The 22,363-nt window shown below is 38.9% G+C and overlaps 1 protein-coding gene across 1 annotated transcript in view; it reads right to left on the bottom strand.

Moving 5' to 3' along the window:
* The window catches only part of LOC133574082 (interleukin-1 receptor-like 1), a 26,860-nt gene extending 5,605 nt beyond the window's left edge, over window positions 1–21,255 (bottom strand). The window contains exons 1-9 of the mRNA XM_061926122.2: window positions 20,797–21,255; window positions 15,457–15,588; window positions 8,891–9,101; window positions 8,660–8,828; window positions 6,275–6,449; window positions 6,143–6,202; window positions 5,826–5,952; window positions 4,319–4,458; window positions 797–1,174 (exon numbers count right to left, since the gene is read on the bottom strand). Coding sequence (XP_061782106.1) covers window positions 797–1,174; window positions 4,319–4,458; window positions 5,826–5,952; window positions 6,143–6,202; window positions 6,275–6,449; window positions 8,660–8,828; window positions 8,891–9,101; window positions 15,457–15,523 — 1,327 coding nt within the window. The 5' untranslated portion in view covers window positions 15,524–15,588; window positions 20,797–21,255. The remainder of the gene's footprint in view (window positions 1–796; window positions 1,175–4,318; window positions 4,459–5,825; window positions 5,953–6,142; window positions 6,203–6,274; window positions 6,450–8,659; window positions 8,829–8,890; window positions 9,102–15,456; window positions 15,589–20,796) is intronic.
* Between the last annotated feature and the right edge of the window lie 1,108 nt (window positions 21,256–22,363).

The raw sequence follows: 22,363 nt of genomic DNA, 5'->3' as shown, positions 1-22,363 counted from the left end.
GGCACTCACCTTTTGTTTATTTTTGGTTTAAGCATTAGATACCTTTTTACCTGCACCCTGCCTCCCACTGCACCGACACTCAACAACAACAGACTATAATTACTGCTTCGCAAAAAACATTTTTAACCCGAATAGGTGAAATGAGATCATCTCCCACGGCACACCAGACTGGATCTCACGGCACGCTAGTGTGCCACGGCACAGTGGTTGAAAAACACTGATATACACAATTAGTTGATTAGTTATCTTATATAGTCTGCTAGTTAGTCAGCAATTCCATCAGTTAGTCAGTAAGTTCGTTATTTGGTTAGTTAAATATTTAATCGGTACTTCAGTTAGCCAGTCAGTTAGTTTGTCAGTCATTTAACCAGTTAGTTAATTAGTAAGTAGTCATCTGAGTTAAGGTAGTTATTTAATATGCTAGTTATTAAGTTAGTCAGACATTTAATCAGTTAGTTAAATTGTTAATCAGTCCCTCAGTTAGTTAGTCAGTTAGTTTATTGTATTAGTCATTGGGTCAATCAGTCAATTTGTCGTCTAGTTATTCAGTTAGTCATTTAATCAGTCAGTCATTTTATTAGTTAGTTAGCTTGTCATTTAGTCGGTGATTTAATCAGTTAGTCATTTAATCAGTTAGTTGATGAATTAGTTAGTCATTTGGTCAGTCAGTTAGTTATCCAGGTAGTCAGTAGCCACCTTGTCAGTGGGTTTGTTACTCAACTGGGTATGTAATAAGTTGGTCAATCACTGGGTTAGTTGCTGAAGTAATGGGTTAGTTAGCGTGTCAGGCGCTGACCTTCTCCCAGTGTGTCGTCACGTCCTGCGATGAAGAGGCGGTAGCCATGTCGCTCCTCCAGCTGGCCAGGCAGCGTGCGCAGGGCGAAGGCGGCGGCGACGGCGTGGGCTGAGGTGGGCCGGCCGTCATGGAGGACGCTGACGAAGGCGTCGTAGACGTCTGAGGAGAGGAGGCGGCGGCGGCGACAAGCGGACCTCCTTACACCGGCGCCCGGCGACGTGACATCACCTCGCTGGCGGCTGAAACGTCCTCGCAGCCTCCTGCACGCCAGCGTCACGTCCACCTTGAAGAAGAGCAGCACCGCCGCCAGCAGGAAGAAGAAGAGCAGCGAGGCGACCGCACCGATACACACGGCGGTGTACGAGCGGCTGGGACTGGCTGCACGGAATAACAGCACGTTAGCCACGCTAGCTGCTAGCTCACACCATGTGACCTTTCATATTTTGTGGAGTAAAAATGAAGTCTTGCAGAAGAAAGCAGTAATTGGACCTGGCAACACATGGTGCCAGAAGTGGGATTTTTTTCATTATTTTGCAGAAGAAAGCAGTAATTGGACCTGGCAACACATGGTGCCAGAAGTGGGATTTTTTTCATTATTTTGCAGAAGAAAGCAGTAATTGGACCTGGCAACACATGGTGTCAGAAGTGGGATTTTTTAATTATCTTGCAGAAGAAAGCAGTAATTGGACCTGGCAACACATGGCGTCAGAAGTGGGATTTTTTAAATGTTCTTGTAGAAGAAAACAGTAATTCGACCTGGCAACACATGGTGTCAGAAGTGGGATTTTTTTCATTATCTTGCAGAAGAAAGCAGTAATAGGACCTGGCAACACATGGTGTCAGAAGTGGGATTTTTTTAAATGATCTTGTAGAAGAAAACAGTAATTCGACCTGGCAACACATGGTGTCAGAAGTGGGATTTTTTTCATTATCTTGCAGAAGAAAGCAGTAATAGGACCTGGCAACATATGGCGTCAAAAGTGGGATTTTTTAATTATCTTGCAGAAGAAAGTAGTAATTGGACCTGGCAACACATGGCGTCAGAAGTGGGATTTTTTTTTAAATGATCTTGTAGAAGAAAGCAGTAATTGGACCTGGCAACACATGGTGTCAGAAGTGGGATTTTTTTCATCATCTTGCAGAAGAAAGCAGTAATTGGACCTGGCAACACTAGGACTGGCTGCACGGAATAACAGCACGTTAGCCACGCTAGCTGCTAGTTCACACCATGTGACCTTTCATATTTTGTTGAGTGAAAATGAAGTCTTGCAGAAGAAAGCAGTAATTGGACCTTGCAACACATGGTGTCAGAAGTGGGATTTTTTTCATTATCTTGCAGAAGAAAGCAGTAATTGGACCTGGCAACACATGGCGTCAGAAGTGGGATTTTTTAAATAATCTTGTAGAAGAAAGCCGTAATTGGACCTGGCAAAACATGGTGTCAGAAGTGGGATTTTTTTTCATTATCTTGCAGAAGAAAGCAGTAATAGGACATGGTAACACATGGTGTCAGAAGTGGGATTTTTTTTAATTATCTTGCAGAAGAAAGTAGTAATTGGACCTGGCAACACATGGCATCAGAAGTGGGATTTTTTTAATTATCTTGCAGAAGAAAGCAGTAATTGGACCTGGTAACACATGGCGTCAGAAGTGGGATTGTTTAAATGATCTTGTAGAAGAAAGCAGTGATAGGATCTTGCAACACATGGCGCCTGAAGAGGGATTTGTTATTATTGTGCAGAAGAAAACAGTAATAGGACCTGGCAACACATGGCGTCAAAAGTGGGATTTTTTTAAATATCTTGCAGAAGAAAGCAGTAATTGGACCTGGCAACACATGGCGTCAGAAGTGGGATTTTTTTAAATGATCTTGTAGAAGAAAGCTGTAATTGGACCTGGCAACACATGGTGTCAGAAGTGGGATTTTTTCATCATCTTTCAGAAGAAAGCAGTAATTGGACCTGGCAACACATGGTGTCAGAAGAGGGATTTTTTTTTTCATTATCTAGCAGAAGAAAGCAGTAATTGGACCTGGCAACACATGGCGTCAGAAGTGAGATTTTTAAATGATCTTGCAGAAGAAAGCAGTAATTGGACCTGGCAACACATGGCGTCAGAAGTGGGATTTTTTTAAATGATCTTGTAGAAGAAAGCAGTAATTGGACATGGCAACACATGGTGTCAGAAGTGGGATTTTTTTCATTATCTTGCAGAAGAAAGCAGTAATAGGACCTGGCAACACATGGCATCAGAAGTGGGATTTTTTAAATGATCTTGCAGAAGAAAGCAGTAATTGGACCTGGCAACACATGGTGTCAGAAGTGGGATTTTTTTCATCATCTTGCAGAAGAAAGCAGTAATAGGACCTGGCAACACATGGTGTCAGAAGTGGGATTTAAAAAAAAAAAAATTATCTTGTAGAAGAAAGCAGTAATTGGACCTGGCAACACATGGTGTCAGAAGTGGGATTTTTTTCATCATCTTGCAGAAGAAAGCAGTAATAGGACCTGGCAACACATGGTGTCAGAAGTGGGATTTAAAAAAAAAATTATCTTGTAGAAGAAAGCAGTAATTGGACCTGGCAACACATGGTGTCAGAAGTGGGATTTTTTTTTTCATCATCTTGCAGAAGAAAGCAGTAATAGGACCTGGCAACACATGGTGTCAGAAGTGGGATTTTTTTTTTAAATTATCTTGTAGAAGAAAGCAGTAATTGGACCTGGCAACACATGGTGTCAGAAGTGGGATTTTTTTCATCATCTTGCAGAAGAAAGCAGTAATTGGACCTGGCAACACTGGGACTGGCTGCACGGAATAACAGCATGTTAGCCACGCTAGCTGCTAGCTCACACCATGTGACCTTTCATATTTTGTGGAGTAAAAATGAAGTCTTGCACAAGAAAGCAGTAATTGGACCTGGCAACACATGGTGTCAGAAGTGGGATATTTTTTTCATTATCTTGCAGAAGAAAGCAGTAATTGGACCTGGCAACACATGGCGTCAGAAGTGGGATTTTTAAAATGATCTTGCAGAAGAAAGCGGTAATTGGACCTGGCAACACATGGCGTCAGAAGTGGGATTTTTTTTAAATGATCTTGTAGAAGAAAGCAGTAATTGGACCTGGCAACACATGGCGTCAGAAGTGGGATTTTTTAAATGGTCTTGTAGAGGAAAGCAGTAATTGGACCTGGCAACACATGGTGTCAGAAGTGGGATTTTTTAAATGATCTTGTAGAAGAAAGCAGTAATTGGACCTGGCAACACATGGATCTTTGTGGTATTACACTCAAGTCTTAAGGAGAAGTAGTGATACTACTATGTTGTAGTAGTAGTAGTTAGTGATACTAGTATGTTGTAGTAGTAATAGTTAGTGATACTAGTATGTTGTAGTAGTAGTAATCGTTAGTGATACTAGTATGTTGTAGTAGTAATAGTTAGTGATACTAGTATGTATGTAGTAGTAGTAGTAATCGTTAGTGATACTAGTATGTTTTGGTAGTAGTTAGTGATACTAGTATTACCTTCCACAAGCAGCAGGAGGCGATCTTTGTTTCTGCGAGGGTGCTTGAGTCGACAAGAGAAATTCGTGTTGAGGAAGCGAGGGACCACTTTGGCGATGGTGAGAGTGGACGTGAGGACCACTCGACCTCGACTGCGACTGCTGCACACCACAAACATCACAACACAAACATCACACCACAAACATCACACCACAAACATCACAACACAAACATCACAACACAAACATCACAACACAAACATCACAACACAAACATCACAACACAAACATCACACCACAAACATCACAACACAAACATCACAACACAAACATCACAACACAAACATCACACCACAAACATCTCACCTTTAGGAGTGTTAGGAACATGACATTGCTCAAAGTCATCTCATTGGTCACGTGTCACACAGTGTTACGTAATGTTATACAAACATGTAAAATTGTGTATCACTTTGTAACATTGTGTAACACTTTGTAACATTGTGTAACACTTTGTAGCACTTTGTAACATTGTCAAACACTAACAATGTGTAACACTTTGTAACGTTGTGTAACACTGCCTTCCATTGTGTAACACTTTGTTAAACAGTGTTACATAGTGTTACACAGTTTCACACAATGTTACACAGTGTTACACAGTGATACACAGTGTTACACAGTGTTACATAGTGTTACACAGTTTCACACAATGTTACACAGTTTCACACAATGTTACACAGTGTTACACAGTGTTATACAGTTTCACACAATGTTACAGTGTTACACAGTGTTACATAGTGTTACACAGTTTCACACAATGTTACACGGTGTTACACAATGTTACACAGTGTTACACAGTGATACACAGTGTTACATAGTGTTACACAGTTTCACACAATGTTACACAGTGTTACTTTAAGGTTTTTTCAATGACTAAAATCACTTCTTAGTAAATATCCTCATGTATTGACGTGTAGTTAAGAGATTAAAAATACATTTAAATGTATTTTTAATTCTAAATGTTAATCAATGTATATTTTAATGATCTGATTATTTATATCACTAATTACACAAATAATATACAAATATTACAATACATTTTTTCAGAATTTTGATGACTTTAGGGTGTTTTTTTTAGACCAAGTCCAATAAAAGTGACGACAGATGAGTCATTTGTATTCAAATAAATGATTTAAAATTTCAAAAATAATTAAGTTCTTAAAATGATTGTTAACATTTTATTTGTGAAGTGAAATATATTTATATAGCGTTTTTCTCTAGTGACTCAAGTGTGGGTAAAGTGTCTTGCCCAAGGACACAACGGCAGTGACTAGTACGGCGGAGGCGGGGATCGAACCCAGAACCCCCAAGTTGCTGGCACGACCGCTCTACCAACCGGGCCACACCGTTTAAATTGTCCCGAAAGACTCAAACGCTTTTCTTTCTCTGTCCTGTGACGTTCTTGGCTGACATTTCGTCGAGTTTGGGAAATCTTTTTGAAAGCAAAATGAACTTTTGAGTGTCAAACTCACGAGTGGACCGACTCCTGCAGCTCCTCGTCATCCTCGGCGTACGTCCCGTGGACCAGCCAGTACAAGAAGGTCTCCTGGTCCACCTGGAAGCCCATCAAGGCGTGACACTTCAGTTCCACCCTGGCACCTGGAGTTCAAATTCGTCAGACGGACGATGAAAAAGGTCAAAAGTGTTTTAAAATGTGCTAAAATGACAAATCGTGACAAACTAAGGGCATGTCTTCTCCACAAGCCTTATATGGTCACTTCCTGAGTTAGTCACAGTGGCCACAAACAATAAAAGTAGTTTTATTATTATTTCAAACGTGTCAACTTGCCCAGTTCCACCGCCACCACATCCTGTTGAAGGAACACCTCCGGGTCGGTAAAAAGCGACACTTGAGAAAACACAATTTGGCGGTAAGAAAGTGCGGGCGTGAATCCGAGGAACGGGTCTGGATAGTACAGACCATTGTTGATCTCCAGCTGGATGCTGCGTGCGGACGTGTAGGTGCTGCCGTGGAGGCGGACCTCCACCAGACAGGTGTACTTCCCGGCATCCTCCTGCGTGGCCCCGGTCAGCCTCATGGAGCCGCTGGCGTGCACCGCCACGGGCGTGCCCTGGCGCTCCACAGGGTGGCAGTCCTGAGAGACACAGAGAGAGAGAGAGGGGTGACTGCGCTGGCTTGGACATTTGTTATCATTTTGCAGAAGAAAGCAGTGATAGGACCTTGCAACACATGGCGTCAGAAGAGGGATTTTTTTATTATCGTGCAGAAGAAAGCAGTAATTGGACCTGGCAACACATTGTGTCAGAAGTGGTATTTTTTTCATTATCTTGCAGGAGAAAGCAGTAATTGGACCTGGCAACGCATTGCGTCAGAAGTGGGATTTTTTTTATTGTTTTGCAGAAGAAAACAGTAATTGAACCTGGCAACACATGGCGTCAGAAGTTGGATTCATTTTTTTTTTTTTTTTTTTTGCAGAAGAAAGCAGTGATAGGACCTTGCAACACATGGCGTCAGAAGAGGGATTTTTTATTATCGTGCAGAAGAAAGCAGTAATTGCACCTGGCAACACATGGCGTCAGAATAGGGATTTTTTTTATTATCTTGCAGAAGAAAGCAGTAATTTGACCTGGCAGCACATGGTGTCAGGAGTGGGATTTTTTCATCATCTTGCAGAAGAAAGCAGTAATTGGACCTGGCAAAACATGGCATCAGCAGTGGGATTTGTTTTATTATCTTGCAGAAGAAAGCAGTAATAGGACATTGCAACACATGGTGTCTGAAGTGGGATTTTTTATTGTTTTGCAGAAGAAAGCAGTGATAGGACCTTGCAACACATGGTGTCTGAAAAGGGATTTGTTATTATTGTGCAGAAGAAAACAGTAAACGGACCTGGCAACACATGGCGTCAGAAGTGGGATTTTTTAAAAAAAAATTGCAGAAGAAAGCATATTTGGACCTGGCAACACATGGCGTCAGAAGCAGGATTTTTTTTATCATATTGCAGAAGAAAGCAGTAATTGGACCTGGCAACACATGGCATCAGAAGTGGTATTTTTTTATTATCTTGCAGAAGAAAGCAGTAATTGGACCTGGCAACCCATTGTGTCAGAAGTGGTATTTTTTCATTATCTTGCAGAAGAAAGCAGTAATTGGACCTGGCAACACATGGCGTCAGAAGTGGGATTTTTTTTTAAATTGTTTTGCAAAGAAAGCAGTGATAGGACCTTGCAACACATGGCGCCTGAAGAGGGATTTGTTATTAATGTGCAGAAGAAAACAGTAATTGAACCTGGCAACACATGGCGTCAGAATAGGGATTTTTTTTTTATCGTGCAGAAGAAAGCAGTAATTTGACCTGGCAACACATGGTGTCAGAAGTGGGATTTTTTTCATCATCTTGCACAAGAAAGCAGTAATTGGACCTGGCAAAACATGGCGTCAGAAGTGGAATTTGTTTTATTATCTTGCAGAAGAAAGCAGTAATAGGACATTGCAACACATGGCGTCAGAAGTGGGATTTTTTATTATCTTGCAGAAGAAAGCAGTAATTGTACCTGGCAACACATGGCGTCTGAAGTGGGATTTTTTATTGTTTTGCAGAAGAAAGCAGTGATAGGACCTTGCAACACATGGCGTCTGAAAAGGTATTTGTTATTATCGTGCAGAAGAAAACAGTAATTGGACCTGGCAACACATGGCGTCAGAAGTGGGATTTAAAAAAATAAATAATTGCAGAATAAAACAGTAATTGGACCTGGCAACACATGGCGTCAGAAGCAGGATTTTTTTTTATCATCTTGCAGAAGAAAGCAGTAATTGGACCTGGCAACACATGGCGTCAAAAGTGGGATTTTTTTTAAATTATCTTGCAGAAGAAGGCAGTAGTTGGACCTGGCAACACATGGTGTCAGAAGTGGGATTATTTCATCATCTTGCAGAAAAAAGCATTCATTGGACCTGGCAACACATGGTGTCAGAAGTGGGATTTTTTTTTAAATTATCTTGCAGAAGAAAGCAGTAGTTGGACCTGGCAACACATGGTGTCAGAAGTGGGATTATTTCATCATCTTGCAGAAAAAAGCATTCATTGGACCTGGCAACACATGGCGTCAAAAGTGGGATTTTATTTAATTATCTTGCAGAGGAAAGCAGTAATTGGACTTGGCAACACATGGCGTCAGAAGTGGGATTTGTTATCATCTTGCAGAAGAAAGCAATAATAGGACCTTGCAATACATGGCATCGGAAGTGGGATTTTTTATCATCTTGCAGAAGAAAGCAGTAATTGGACCTGGCAACACATGGTGTCAGAAGTGGGATTTAAAAAAAAAATCTCCTTCTTACCTTGAGCCAGCGGAGGTTGTGTGTGCGGTTGAGTCCCAGAATGTCGTCCTGCTGGCAGGGAAGACTTTCGCTGACCCCCAGGTCCATGCTCCTGACCTCGGCAGCCGGGGGGCAGAGGTCAGGGGACACCAAGACCCCAAAGTAGACCAGTTGTCCAGGCCGGTCCCTTCTGAGGGGTCAGACCATCAGACCGCCGCACCACATGCACAGGTCACACAGGTGTGCTCCTACCTGGCCTCGCAGGTGTAGGTGCCGTTGTGAGAGGTGCGCACGGGCAGGAACCACAGCAGTCCCTCTCTCACCTCCACCCCGGGGGGCAGGGTGCCCCCTCCGGTCCCCCCTCTGGTCCACGTCACGTTGCTGTGCGCGCCAGTCAGGGGACATCGCAGCAGGAGGAGGCGGCCTGCGCTGGCCTGGAAGGTGTCTGGCGCCGCCTGGTGGCCTGCAGGAAGAGGTGCAAGACTTGAAAGTAGCAAGGACGGCAGGAAAGTTCCAATATTGGAAGAAGTCTTCCTGGAAAGCAAACCGGAAGTGGAATAAAAGAGCCAACAGGTGAAATGTGACCAGACAAAGTCAAATTACACACTGCAGGCTTTTATTTTGTAAACTCTTTAAAAATAATAATGAACCAAAATCCATGTTATTGAATTATTGACATATTTAAAGCTCTGTGCAATCTACTAATAAAAGTTTCAATCAATTTAATAACTTCACATCAAATATTACACTTTGAAATATTTGTTGGAGAAATACAGAATATTTGGTGTTTTACTGTGGACCTGTTTAATAATTATTCATATTAATATTGTATAATAATACTTCATATTAATACTGTATAATAATACTTCATATTAATACTGTATAATACATCATATTTATACTGTATAATAATATTTCATATTAATACTGTATGATAATACTTCATACTAATACAGTATAATGCATCATATTAATACTGTATAAATATACACCATTAGAGATGCGCGGTTTGCGGGCACAACCGCGGAGTCCGCGGATGAAATAAAAAAAAAAAAGATTTTATCCGCGCGCGGGTCGGGTCGGGCGGCTTAATTAGATTTTTTTTGTTTTTTTGTTTTTTGTTTTTTTGTTTGTTTGTTTTTCAGAAGAAATCAGTAATTGGACCTAGCAACACATGGCATCAGAAGCAGGATTTTTTTATCATCTTGCAGAAGAAAGCAATAATTGGACCTGGCAACACATGGGATTTCTTATCATCTTGCAGAAGAAAGCAGTAATTGGACTTGGCAACACATGGCGTCAAAAGTGGGATTTTTTTTAATTATCTTGCAGAAGAAAGCAGTAGTTGGACCTGGCAACACATGGTGTCAGAAGTGGGATTTTTTTTCATCATCTTGCAGAAGAAAGCAGTAATTGGACCTGGCAAAACATGGCGTCAGAAGTGGGATTTGTTTTATTATCTTGCAGAAGAAAGCAGTAATAGGACATTGCAACACATGGCGTCAGAAGTGGGACTTTGTATTATCTTGCAGAAGAAAGCAGTAATTGTACCTGGCAACACATGGTGTCTAAAGTGGGATTTGTTATTGTTTTGCAGAAGAAAGCAGTGATAGGACCTTGCAACACATGGCATCTGAAAAGGGATTTGTTATTATTGTGCAGAAGAAAACAGTAATTGGACCTGGCAACACATGGCATCAGAAGTGGGATTTTAAAAACAAAATTTGCAGAAGAAAGCAGTAATTAGACCTGGCAACACATGGCATCAGAAGCAGGATTTTTTTTTTTATCATCTTGCAGAAGAAAGCAGTAATTGGACTTGGCAACACATGGCGTTTTTTTTTTTGTGGGTGGCAATTAAACCAATTGGTAAATATATATACATAGTTAAATGTTGTTACCCACATACGAAAAACGAGCAGGCACCTGCAGCATATGCCACAACAGAAGAAGAAAAAAAAAGAAAAGAGATGGACACTTTTACGGAGCGGAGAAGGGACGCCTCGCCGGGGTCCGGGACCGAGGCCCCTTCCCTTTTTATTATCGTGCAGAAGAAAGCAGTAATTGGACCTGGCAACACATTGTGTCAGAAGTGGTATTTTTTCATTATCTTGCAGAAGAAAGCATAAATTGGACCTGGCAACACATGGCGTCAGAAGTGGGATTTTTTAATGTGTTGCAGAAGAAAACAGTAATTGAACCTGGCAACACATGGCGTCAGAAGTTGGATTCATTTTTTATTTTTTTGCAGAAGAAAGCAGTGATAGGACCTTGCAACACATGGCGTCAGAAGAGGGATTTTTTATTATCGTGCAGAAGAAAGCAGTAATTGGACCTGGCAACACATGGCGTCAAAAGTGGGATTTTTTTAAATTATCTTGCAGAAGAAAGCAGTAGTTGGACCTGGCAACACATGGCATCAGAAGCAGGATTTTTTTTTTTATCATCTTGCAGAAGAAAGCAGTAATTGGACCTGGCAACACATGGGATTTCTTATCATCTTGCAGAAGAAAGCAGTAATTGGACCTGGCAACACATGGCGTCAAAAGTGGGATTTTTTAAATTATCTTGCAGAAGAAAGCAGTAGTTGGACCTGGCAACACATGGCATCAGAAGCAGGATTTTTTTTATTTATCATCTTGCAGAAGAAAGCAGTAATTGGACCTGGCAACACATGGGATTTCTTATCATCTTGCAGAAGAAAGCAGTAATTGGACCTGGCAACACATGGCGTCAAAAGTGGGATTTTTTTAAATTATCTTGCAGAAGAAAGCAGTAGTTGGACCTGGCAACACATGGCATCACAAGCAGGATTTTTTTTTTTTATCATCTTGCAGAAGAAAGCAGTAATTGGACCTGGCAACACATGGGATTTCTTATCATCTTGCAGAAGAAAGCAGTAATTGGACCTGGCAACACATGGCGTCAAAAGTGGGATTTTTTAAATTATCTTGCAGAAGAAAGCAGTAGTTGGACCTGGCAACACATGGTGTCAGAAGTGGGATTTTTTCATCATCTTGCAGAAGAAAGCAGTAATTGGACCTGGCAAAACATGGCGTCAGAAGTGGGGATTTGTTTTATTATCTTGCAGAAGAAATATTTGTTGGAGAAATACTGAATATTTGGTGTTTCGAGAGGGCCCCACCGGGAGCCGTAGCTGAGGCGATCCGCGAGAAGGGCCCGACGCACGTCCAGGGTCACCACCGCGCCCACCGCACCGACACCCCGCCTCGTCCGCCTTCGCCGCGGCCGGCGTCACGTAAGCAGCTTACCTGCCCGCCACCCCCGTGGCCGGGGGCTCGTAACATGGGTCACTCCGCGCGCTCCGCCCGCGCAGCTTACCTGCCCGCCACCCCTGTTGCCGGGGGCGCGTAACAGGGGTCACTCCGCGCGCAGTGCGCTCACGAAAGGGGTGGGGCTCACCCTGGTTTATATAGAGAGCAGGACGGTGGCCATGGAAGTCGGAACCCGCTAAGGAGTGTGTAACAACCCACCTGCCGAATCAACTAGCCCTGAAAATGGATGGCGCTGGAGCGTGGGCCCATACCTGGCCGTCGCCGGCAGCGAGACGCGCTTGGAGGTGCGCTCAGCGCGGCTCCCATATGATTGCGCACTGGTGTGCGTCTGGGTCGTGACAGCGAATTAAATTATTTTGACAGTTAATGCCAGTTATCCTGTCAACCTTTCACAAGACTTCAATTTGTTAATTGAAAGTATAAACACTTTTTACAGTAAACAAATGGTAAAACAGTACTAAACAATTCCAATTAAAAAAAAATTGGTGTCATTATTAACTTTCTGTCCAAGCTTGTATAATCTACTGCCTTGTTCAATTGTAAAAAATATTCTGTGCCTAAAATTCACATTTCTATCACAATTATCATACTGTAAACATGGTAAGCTAACTTCATTAAAATTAATAGTCCTGTCAATAGCATGGAATTACAATTCAAATGTAGTTTTTTTGTAAGCCTTTCAAAAGAATTCAAAATATGAAAAATGAATGAAAACTAATTGAAGCCATCAGACACTTGAAAAGTGGCACATCACATCTCTAATGTAATCATTTGAACTTTTCAACAGAAATAGCACTGCAAAAATATTAAGGACATACTTCTGTATTTTGGTAGTTATGCTGTCAACATTTAACAAGATTTCTTCAACTTGGACTTGAAAGCATAAATAGTATAAACACTTTTAACAGTATGTCGTGCTGTGAAATACAGCCGACAGGATTGCGCACCAAACACGAAGCAAGGCCAAAGCGCATATGCATGGTGCAGGAGAACAAAGGACTTCTTCCATTTAAGGTTTGTGATAAACCATCAAACTCATTCGTTAAAAGGACTCTATAGTAATATAAAGCGAATTTTTCTGGACATTATCATGCAAGAAAAGTTTATTTTTGGGACCGCGATCACCGCGTAATGATTTTTAAAGGTTGCATTACAAACATTTAACTGTCCCATGTGATCAGCCAGTGCGATTGGAAGTCCATGCTCAATTATTGCCTCCGTAAATAAAACTTCGGGCGGGTGCGGGCGGGTGCAGTTCTGATCAAACGTTACATCGGGTGGATGGCGGATGGTTGACGACTTTCTGACGCGGTTGCGGATGAAATAAATTGCCTATCCGCGCATCTCTATACACCATATTAATATTGTATACTAATACTCTATGTTATTACTGTATATTAATACTGTATAATACATTATATTAATACTGTATAATTGTACACCATATTAATACTGTATACTAATACTGTACATAGTGAGACACTATGTTGTAAAATAAGTATGTCAAATAAAAAAATGTTCAAAAGTTAAAAAGGTCAAGCGGTGGACGCGACCTACTGACCTATTTAAAAATGCAGAAGTGTTGTTTTGAATTCCTGTTGTTGTGACAACATTGACTGATTGATTGAAACTTTTATTAGTAGATTGCACAGTACAGTACATATTCCCTACAATCGACCACTAAATGGTAACACCCCAATAAGTTTTTCCACTTGTTTAAACCACGTTAATCAATTCATGGTACAAATATATACTATCATCATAATACAGTCATCTCACAAGATAATCATCAGAGTATATACATTGAATTATTTACATTATTTACAATCCGGGGTGTGTGATGAGGAGGGTTTGGTTGATATCAACACTTCAGTCATCAACAATTGCATCATCAGAGAAATGGACATTGTGACTTGGTAGGATATGTACAGCGAGCAGAGAACATAGTGAGTTCAGATAGTATAAGAACAACTATATACATTTGGTTATTTACATTTGGTTATTTACATTTGGTTATTTACAATCCGGGGAGGTGGGATGTGGAGGGGAGGGTGTTAGTTTAGGGTTGAAGTTGCCTGGAGGTGTTCTTTTAGTGCGCTTTTGAAGGAAGATAGAGATGCACTTTCTTGTATTTTTTTAATTAATTAATTTATTTTTTCATAAAGAAATACAATCATGTGTGCTTACGGACTGTATCCTTGCAGACTGTATTGATATATATAGCTATTAGAGATGCGCGGATAGGCAAACCGCATCAGAAAGTCGTCAACCATCCGCAATCCACCCGATCTAACATTTGATCAGAACCGCATCCGCCCGCACCCGCCCGTTGTTATATATCTAATATAGACGATGCAAGGCATTAGTGAGGTTATAAAGCTTTTGCCTGTTAAAGAAAGGAGACTGATCCAATGCAGCACAGACATTCGCGTGCCACGCTGTCACGACCCAGACGCACACCCGTGCGCAATCATATGGGAGCCGCGCTGAGCGCACCTCCAAGCGCGTCTCGCTGCCGGCGACGGCCGGGTATATGGGCCCGACGCTCCAGCGCCATCCATTTTCAGGGCTAGTTGATTCGGCAGGTGGGTTGTTACACACTCCTTAGCGGGTTCCGACTTCCATGGCCACCGTCCTGCTGTCTATATCAACCAGGGTGAGCCCCACCCCTTTCGTGAGCGCACTGCGCGCGGAGTGACCCCTGTTACGCGCCCCCGGCAACAGGGGTGGCGGGCAGGTAAGCTGCGCGGGCGGAGCGCGCGGAGTGACCCCTGTTACGAGCCCCCGGCCACGGGGGTGGCGGGCAGGTAAGCTGCTTACCTGCTGCGCGTGACGCTGGCCGCGGCGAAGGCGGACGAGGCGGGGTGTCGGTGCAGTGGGCGCGGTGGTGACCCTGGACGTGCGTCGGGCCCTTCTCGCGGATCGCCTCAGCTACGGCTCCCGGTGGGGCCCTCTCGGGGGAAGGGGCCTCGGTCCCGGACCCCGGCGAGGCGTCGGGGGCCTTCTCCGCTCCGTAAAAGTGTCCATCTCTTTTTTTTTTCTTCTTCTGTTGTGGCATATGCTGCAGGTGCCTGCTCGTTTTTCGTATGTGGGTAACAACATTTAACTATGTATATATATTTACCAATTGGTTTAACTGCCACCCGCCTGAATCTATTTAAAATCTAATTTTTTTTTATTTCAACCACCCGACCCGACCCGACCCGACCCGACCCGACCCGACCCGCGGATAAAATCTAATTTTTTTTAATTTCATCCGCCCGATCCGCGGATAATCCGCGGACTCCGCGGTTGTGCCCGCAAACCACGCATCTCTAATAGCTATATAATGTATATATTGTGTTTTTTATGTTGATTTAATTTTTAAAAAAAATAAAAAAAATGTAATTATTTTTGTATTTCTTGTGCGGTAGCAATCGGTGGTTGGGGAGCACTGGTATAGAGGATCTTTGACTCCCTAAAAGCGTTTTGTCATATAAAGGATCTTTGGGGACGACATGTGGTGTGTTTGACAGGACTCACTGTGTGTGAGCGCCACAAAGACCAGAGCGGCGAGCACTCGCAGCCACGCCGCCGACAAGGCTGCCATGACCTGTCGGGTCTGAGGTTGAAGGTCACACGTCACTTCCTGTGTGCCAGAGAGGAAGTGAGAGTCTGAAGACACAAAAACACAACACGAAAGTTTGGGAAGTTGGATTGGATTTTTCTTTCTCTCTTTTAACACTAAAAATGATCATCCATACCTATCTATTATACCTATCATCCATACTTACATATCATATATACATATTTATCATACCTATCATACATACATATCTACCTATCATCCATGCCTATCTATCATACCTATTATATATCATACCTATCATACATACATATTCATCATACCTATCATACATACATATTTATCATACCTATCTATCATCCATATCTACCTATCATCCATGCCTATCTATTATACATACCTATCTATCATCCATACCTATCTATCATACCTCTATATCATACATACCTGTCATACATACCTACCTATCATACCTATCATGTATACTTATCTATAATACATATAATATACTGTATACTTACAGTATTATACCTCTATCATCCATACCTATCTATCATCCATACCTATATATCATACCTATCACCCATACCTATTTATCATCCATAGCTATCTATCATACCTATCAAATATACCAGTGTATCATACATACTTACTTATCATAAATATCTATCATCCATACCTATCTATCATACCTATCATACATACTTTATTGCTGTAAATAATATTGCTGTAAATAATGGAGTAAATAATATTGCTGTAAATAATATTGCTGTAAATAATGAAGTAAATGATATTGCTGTGAATAATACTGCAGTAAATAATGGAGTAAATAATATTGCAGTAAATAATATTGCTGTAAATAATGCAGTAAATAATATTGCAGTAAATAATACTGCAGTAAATAATGGAGTAAATAATATTGCAGTAAATAATGCAGTAAATAATGTAGTAAATAATATTGCAGTAAATAATATTGCTGTAAATAATGCAGTAAATAATGCAGTAAATAATATTGCAGTAAATAATACTGCAGTAAATAATGGAGTAAATAATATTGCAGTAAATAATATTGCTGTAAATAATGCAGTAAATAATATTGCAGTAAATAATGCAGTAAATAATGTAGTAAATAATATTGCAGTAAATAATATTACTGTATATAATGCAGTAAATAATATTGCAGTAAATAATACTGCAGTAAATAATGGAGTAAATAGTATTGCAGAAAAAAAATTGCAATAAATAATACTGCAGTAAATAATACTGCAGTAAATAATGGAGTAAATAATATTGCTGTAAATAATGCAGTAAATAAAATGCCAGTAAATAATACTGCAGTAAATAATGGAGTAAATAATATTGCAGTAAATAATGCAGTAAATAATACTGCAGTAAATAATACTGCAGTAAATAATGTAGTAAATAATATTGCAGTAAATAATATTGTTGTAAATAATGCAGTAAATAATATTGCAGTAAATAATACTGCAGTAAATAATGGAGTAAATAATATTGCAGTAAATAATATTGCTGTAAATAATGCAGTAAATAATATTGCAGTAAATAATACTGCAGTAAATAATGGAGTAAATAATATTGCAGTAAATAATATTGCTGTAAATAATGAAGTAAATGATATTGCTGTAAATAATACTGCAGTAAATAATGGAGTAAATAATATTGTAGTAAATAATATTGCTGTAAATAATGCAGTAAATAATATTGCAGTAAATAATACTGCAGTAAATAATGGAGTAAATAATATTGCAGTAAATAATGCAGTAAATAATGTAGTAAATAATATTGCAGTAAATAATATTGCTGTAAATAATGCAGTAAATAATATTGCAGTAAATAATACTGCAGTAAATAATGGAGTAAATAATATTGCTGTAAATAATATTGCTGTAAATAATGAAGTAAATGATATTGCTGTAAATAATACTGTAGTAAATAATGGAGTAAATAATATTGCAGTAAATAATGCAGTAAATAATGTAGTAAATAATATTGCAGTAAATAATATTGCTGTAAATAATGCAGTAAATAATATTGCAGTAAATAATGGAGTAAATAATATTGCAGTAAATAATGGAGTAAATAATATTGCAGTAAATAATATTGCTGTAAATAATGCAGTAAATAATACTGCAGTAAATATTATTACTGTAAATAATACTTTAGTAAATATTATTACTGTAAATAATACTGCAGTAAATATTATTGCTGTAAATAATATTGCACTAAATATTATTACTGTAAATAATATTGCTGGAAATATTATTACTGTAAATATTAATACTGTTGTTACTCCCTCCGAGGTCTTAATCAAGGCTCAAGTTGTTCGTTTTTCTCAAACAGACATTTATTTTCAGCCACGCCTTCTCCTCGTCACAACGATGCCAACACAATGCCAAAATAATGCCGTCAGAACTAATAAATAAGAGAAACAGAACTTACAATTAGTCTGACATCCAATAACTTCAAACACATTGATTTCACATACATATCAGAAAGAATCATACCTCATTGGCCTCACAAACTCCGAGGGAATAAAGTTTCTTTTCAAGCCGAGACTCCATGAACCTCTTCCATCATATGTTTGCTGTCTCGTGCTGCTTCCCTTTTTCAGTCACATATTAATTGTCCCCCCAACAATGTGACCAAACAGGAACAAAAAATATGTTCTTCTCCAATTTACATGAGTTTTGTAGCAAAAAATAAAGTTAACTTATACTTGCATGAAATTAACAAAGAAAATACATTTTTAATCACATTAAATGTAAATATTAACTTATATTTATACATTGTATTTATTTACTCTAACCAACTATGAAATGATATAACATATATACAATGTGCTTCTGTCATGGATTACTGTCTCTAACTGTTGCCTAGAAAGAAGGTTTTTAACCTTGGCCAGCTGACGTAAATTAAAAAAAAGCTGTCTTTCACCACTGTGCCAATCTGACGCTCCAATTCAAAATCACTGTCAATACCAAAGCCCAGGTTGGTGACCATGGTCTTAATGTGCAAAGCCAAGGGGCCAAAGTCAACAAGGGGGAGCTCACAGGTACCACTAGGTCCAAACACTATTACTTCTGTCTTCTTTTCATTGAAATGTAAGAAGTTTAGGGCCATCCAGGCCTTGATATCATCAAGACATGCAAGTAGTGTCTGCATTGAAGAGGCATGATTACTCTTTAACGAAAATATATTTGTGTCTATATAATGCAGTAAATAATATTGCAGTAAATAATATTGCTGTAAATAATGCAGTAAATGATATTGCTGTAAATAATACTGCAGTAAATAATGGAGTAAATAATATTGCAGTAAATAATATTGCTGTAAATAATGCAGTAAATAATATTGCAGTAAATAATACTGCAGTAAATAATGGAGTAAATAATATTGCAGTAAATAATGCAGTAAATAATGGAGTAAATAATATTGCTGTAAATAATATTGCTGTAAATAATACAGTAAATAATATTGCAGTAAATAATACTGCAGTAAATAATGGAGTAAATAATATTGCAGTAAATAATGGAGTAAATAATATTGAAGTAAATAATATTGCTGTAAATAATGCAGTAAATAATATTGCACTAAATAATACTGCCGTAAATAATGGAGTAAATAATATTGCTGTAAATAATATTGCTGTAAATAATGGAGTAAATAATATTGCTGTAAATAATACTGCAGTAAATAATGGGAGTAAATAATATTGCAGTAAATAATATTGCTGTAAATAATGGAGTAAATAATATTGCTGTAGATAATACTGCAGTAAATAATGGAGTAAATAATATTGCAGTAAATAATATTGCTGTAAATAATGCAGTAAATAATATTGCAGTAAATAATACTGCAGTAAATAATGGAGTAAATAATATTGCAGTAAATAATGCAGTAAATAATGGAGTAAATAATATTGCAGTAAATAATATTGCTGTAAATAATGCAGTAAATAATATTGCAGTAAATAATACTGCAGTAAATAATGGAGTAAATAATATTGCAGTAAATAATGGAGTAAATAATATTGCAGTAAATAATATTGCTGTAAATAATGCAGTAAATAATATTGCAGTAAATAATACTGCAGTAAATAATGGAGTAAATAATATTGCAGTAAATAATATTGCTGTAAATAATGCAGTAAATAATATTGCAGTAAATAATACTGCAGTAAATAATGGAGTAAATAATACTGCAGTAAATAATGGAGTAAATAATATTGCAGTAAATAATATTGCTGTAAATAACACTGCAGTAAATAATGCAGTAAATAATATTGCAGTAATTAATGCAGTAAATAATGGATTAAATAATATTGCAGTAAATAATATTGCTGTAAATAATGCAGTAAATAATATTGCAGTAAATAATACTGCAGTAAATAATGGAGTAAATAATATTGCAGTAAATAATGGAGTAAATAATATTGCAGTAAATAATATTGCTGTAAATAATGCAGTAAATAATATTGCAGTAAATAATATTGCTGTAAATAATGCAGTAAATAATATTGCAGTAAATAATACTGCAGTAAATAATGGAGTAAATAATATTGCAGTAAATAATGGAGTAAATAATATTGCAGTAAATAATATTGCTGTAAATAACACAGCAGTAAATAATGCAGTAAATAATATTGCAGTAAATAATGCAGTAAATAATGGAGTAAATAATATTGCAGTAAATAATATTGCTGTAAATAATGCAGTAAATAATATTGCAGTAAATAATACTGCAGTAAATAATGGAGTAAATAATATTGCAGTAAATAATGGAGTAAATAATATTGCAGTAAATAATATTGCTGTAAATAATGCAGTAAATAATATTGCAGTAAATAATACTGCAGTAAATAATGGAGTAAATAATATTGCAGTAAATAATGGAGTAAATAATTTTGCAGTAAATAATATTGCTGTAAATAATGCAGTAAACAATATTGCAGTAAATAATGCAGTAAATAATACTGCAGTAAATATTATTGCTGTAAATAATATTGCACTAAATATTATTACTGTAAATAATATTGCTGGAAATATTATTACTGTAAATAATATTACTGTAAATATTATTGCTGTAAATAATATTGCAGTAAATAATATTGCAGTAAATATTATTACTGTAAATAATATTGCTGGAAATATTATTACTGTAAATATTATTACTGTAAATACTATTACTGTAAATAATATTGCAGTAAATAAAATTGCTGGAAATATTATAACTGTAAATATTAGTACTGTAAATAACGGCCGTGGTGAAGACCTTACCAGTCCGAAGTTACCTTCTCGTCTTCTTCCACGCTCGCTTCTAGCATCTTCTCACGGAAGACTCTGTTTGAAAAAAACCGTCAAGGAGAAGCCGTGAACCTTGTGACGCGAGTGTGAATCCCCCCACCCCCGTGTGCTTCTGGGCCAGGTAGTGTGGTTAACCGAGTAAGTGGTGTGGAAACCCCACCCTCTCCTTTACCAACACTTGCTACTTCCTAACTTACTAACTGCTAGCAGGAGTGTTGCCAAGTCCGCTTATTATTGTTTCTTTCTCTAAAGTTGCTTGCAAAGTTTGTCAGTCACTTGTTGTTTTTTTAGCTTGTTTTTTAAGGTGCGGTTGCTTATTTGAGCTTGTTTTTCTGTCCCTGCAATTAAGCAAAACACGACTGCACCAAGTTGCTAGTTTGTTCTTTTCTGCACAGCCTCTCCTGGTGATCACACTCAGACTAATGACAGGTGTGCAACGCCACCACAGGTGTCCAAAGTGCAGCTCATTTTTTAGCAGCCCACGGCATATTGTAAAAATACTAATACCAAAGAATAACATACGGAAGTGGAATAAAAGAAGTGGGCACATGTCATTGGATGGTGCTGGTGTACCTAATGAAGTGGGCACATGTCATTGGATGGTGCTGGTGTACCTAATGAAGTGGGCACATGTCATTGGATGGTGCTGGTGTACCTAATGAAGTGGGCACATGTCATTGGATGGTGCTGGTGTACCTAATGAAGTGGGCACATGTCATTGGATGGTGCTGGTGTACCTAATGAAGTGGGCACATGTCATTGGATGGTGCTGGTGTACCTAATGAAGTGGGCACATGTCATTGGATGGTGCTGGTGTACCTAATGAAGTGGGCACATGTCATTGGATGGTGCTGGTGTACCTAATGAAGTGGGCACATGTCATTGGATGGTGCTGGTGTACCTAATGAAGTGGGCACATGTCATTGGATGGTGCTGGTGTACCTAATGAAGTGGGCACATGTCATTGGATGGTGCAGGTGTACCTAATGAAGTGGGCACATGTCATTGGATGGTGCTGGTGTACCTAATGAAGTGGGCACATGTCATTGGATGGTGCTGGTGTACCTAATGAAGTGGGCACATGTCATTGGATGGTGCAGGTGTACCTAATGAAGTGGGCACATGTCATTGGATGGTGCAGGTGTACCTAATGAAGTGGGCACATGTCATTGGATGGTGCTGTTGTACCTAATGAAGTGGGCACATGTCATTGGATGGTGCTGGTGTACCTAATGAAGTGGGCACATGTCATTGGATGGTGCAGGTGTACCTAATGAAGTGGGCACATGTCATTGGATGGTGCAGGTGTACCTAATGAAGTGGTCACATCGGATGATGCTGGTGTACCTAATGAAGTGGGCACATGTCATTGGATGGTGCAGGTGTACCTAATGAAGTGGGCACATGTCATTGGATGGTGCAGGTGTACCTAATGAAGTGGGCACATGTCATTGGATGGTCGCAGGTGTACCTAATGAAGTGGGCACATGTCATTGGATGGTGCAGGTGTACCTAATGAAGTGGTCACATGTCATTGGAT

The sequence above is a fragment of the Nerophis lumbriciformis genome, linkage group LG31 (assembly GCF_033978685.3).
Source record: "Nerophis lumbriciformis linkage group LG31, RoL_Nlum_v2.1, whole genome shotgun sequence".
Classification (NCBI taxonomy): Eukaryota; Metazoa; Chordata; class Actinopteri; order Syngnathiformes; family Syngnathidae; genus Nerophis; species Nerophis lumbriciformis.
Note: the sequence above shows the minus strand (reverse complement) of the source record. Positions and strands in the feature narration are given on the sequence as shown.